The 1856-nt window shown below is 74.1% G+C and overlaps 1 protein-coding gene across 1 annotated transcript; it reads left to right on the top strand.

The window, feature by feature from the left end:
• Nucleotides 1–325: 325 nt before the first annotated feature.
• Nucleotides 326–1069, top strand: EMIHUDRAFT_124016 (hypothetical protein; the record flags this gene model as incomplete). Its single annotated transcript, XM_005771466.1, has 1 exon — nucleotides 326–1069. One exon carries the CDS (start codon nucleotides 326–328, stop codon nucleotides 1067–1069), a length of 744 nt encoding a protein of 247 aa, XP_005771523.1.
• Nucleotides 1070–1856: the final 787 nt, after the last annotated feature.

Below are 1856 nucleotides of genomic sequence, written 5' to 3' on the forward strand. Positions count from 1 at the left end.
CGTCGGCGGCGACGGCGAGGCCTCAAGCCGGGCGGGTAGGGAGGCAGCGGTGGCGGAGCCGGTGGCGGGGTCGGCAGAGGCGGCGGCGGGGAGGGCAGCGGAGGCGTCGGCGGCGACGGCGAGGGCGCCATGCCGGGCGGGAACTGTGGCGCTAGTGATGGGGCCGGAGGAACTGATGACGGTGGTGATGGCGCACCGCCGGGCGGATATGGAGGAACGAGTTCGATCGGGAGCGAGGGCGGTGGAGGGGAGGCAATCAGCGGCAGCGAGCGAGGCGTTAGTGGAGGAGGCAGCGGTGAGGGCGAAGGCGCACCGTCGGGAGGGAATGGCGTCTGGCGGCGGCGGCGAGGGGCCTGGCGAGGGCGGCAGCGGCGAGGCGGAGGGCGGCGACAGGGGCAGCGGCGGCGTGGGCGGGTGCGGATGGGGCGCGTCTGGCGGCGGCGGGGCTGGCGACGGCGGCGGGGTCGGCGGGTGGGGGTGCGGCGCGTCTGGCGGCGGCGAGGGGCCTGGCGAGGGCGGCAGCGGCGAGGCGGAGGGCGGCGACAGGGGCAGCGGCGGCGTGGGCGGGTGGGGGTGGGGCGCGTCCGGCGGCGGCGGGGCTGGCGACGGCGGCGGGGTCGGCGGGTGGGGATGTGGCGCGTCTGGCGGCGGCGGCGAGGGGCCTGGCGAGGGCGGCAGCGGCGAGGCGGAGGGCGGCGACAGGGGCAGCGGCGGCGTGGGCGGGTGCGGGTGGGGCGCGTCCGGCGGCGGCGGGGCTGGCGACGGCGGCGGGGTCGGCGGGTGGGGATGCGGCGCGTCTGGCGGCGGCGGCGAGGGGCCTGGCGAGGGCGGCAGCGGCGAGGCGGAGGGCGGCGACAGGGGCAGCGGCGGCGTGGGCGGGTGCGGGTGGGGCGCGTCCGGCGGCGGCGGGGCTGGCGACGGCGGCGGGGTCGGCGGGTGGGGGTGCGGCGCGTCTGGCGGCGGCGGCGAGGGGCCTGGCGAGGGCGGAGGCGGCGAGGGCGGAGGTGAGGGCGAGGCGGACGGCGGCGGGGCCGGCGGCGGCGAGGGCGAAGAGGATGGAGGCGGATAGTCGACCAGCGGCAGCGAGCGAGGCGTTGTTGGCGGTGCTGGCGGTGGCGTTGGCAGCGGCGATGGGAGGGATGGCAGCGGCGAGGGCGGAGGCGGCGAGGGCGGAGGTGAGGGCGAGGCGGACGGCGGCGGGGCCGGCGGCGGCGAGGGCGAAGAGGATGGAGGCGGATAGTCGACCAGCGGCAGCGAGCGAGGCGTTGTTGGCGGTGCTGGCGGTGGCGTTGGCAGCGGCGATGGGAGGGATGGCAGCGGCGAGGGCGGAGGCGGCGAGGGCGGAGGTGAGGGCGAGGCGGACGGCGGCGGGGCCGGCGGCGGCGAGGGCGAAGAGGATGGAGGCGGATAGTCGACCAGCGGCAGCGAGCGAGGCGTTGTTGGCGGAGAGAGATTTGTGAGAGAGAGCAGAGAGGTCGAGCCCAAGGATTTGAGTGATTGAGTAGCCAGGAACTTGATACGAGGTGTACTCGAGTATCGCGCGCCTTGCGGGGTACGAAACCACGACGCGAAACACAACCATTCGACTAAAGAAAGAAAGAAAACACTCACGCGAGGCCGCACACAGAGATTTTAGGAAAGGAGCGTGTTCTAGCCGTCTCCCAGGTTTGCCCTCAGCCGTCTACCTCCCCCATAATAAATAAAAAAACCGTAAATCGAAAATGACCCCCCACCTGCACGAGCAGGATCTTGGAAGGACTAGGACTCTACCTCTCCCATATGTAGCCTAGTATTTATTTTTCGGAGTCGCCGTTCCGGCTCCAACCCGGATAGCAAGGGGGTCTGCCGCCACTGGC

This window comes from Emiliania huxleyi, assembly GCF_000372725.1.
Source record: "Emiliania huxleyi CCMP1516 unplaced genomic scaffold EMIHUscaffold_3835, whole genome shotgun sequence".
Taxonomy (NCBI): Eukaryota; Haptophyta; order Isochrysidales; family Noelaerhabdaceae; genus Emiliania; species Emiliania huxleyi.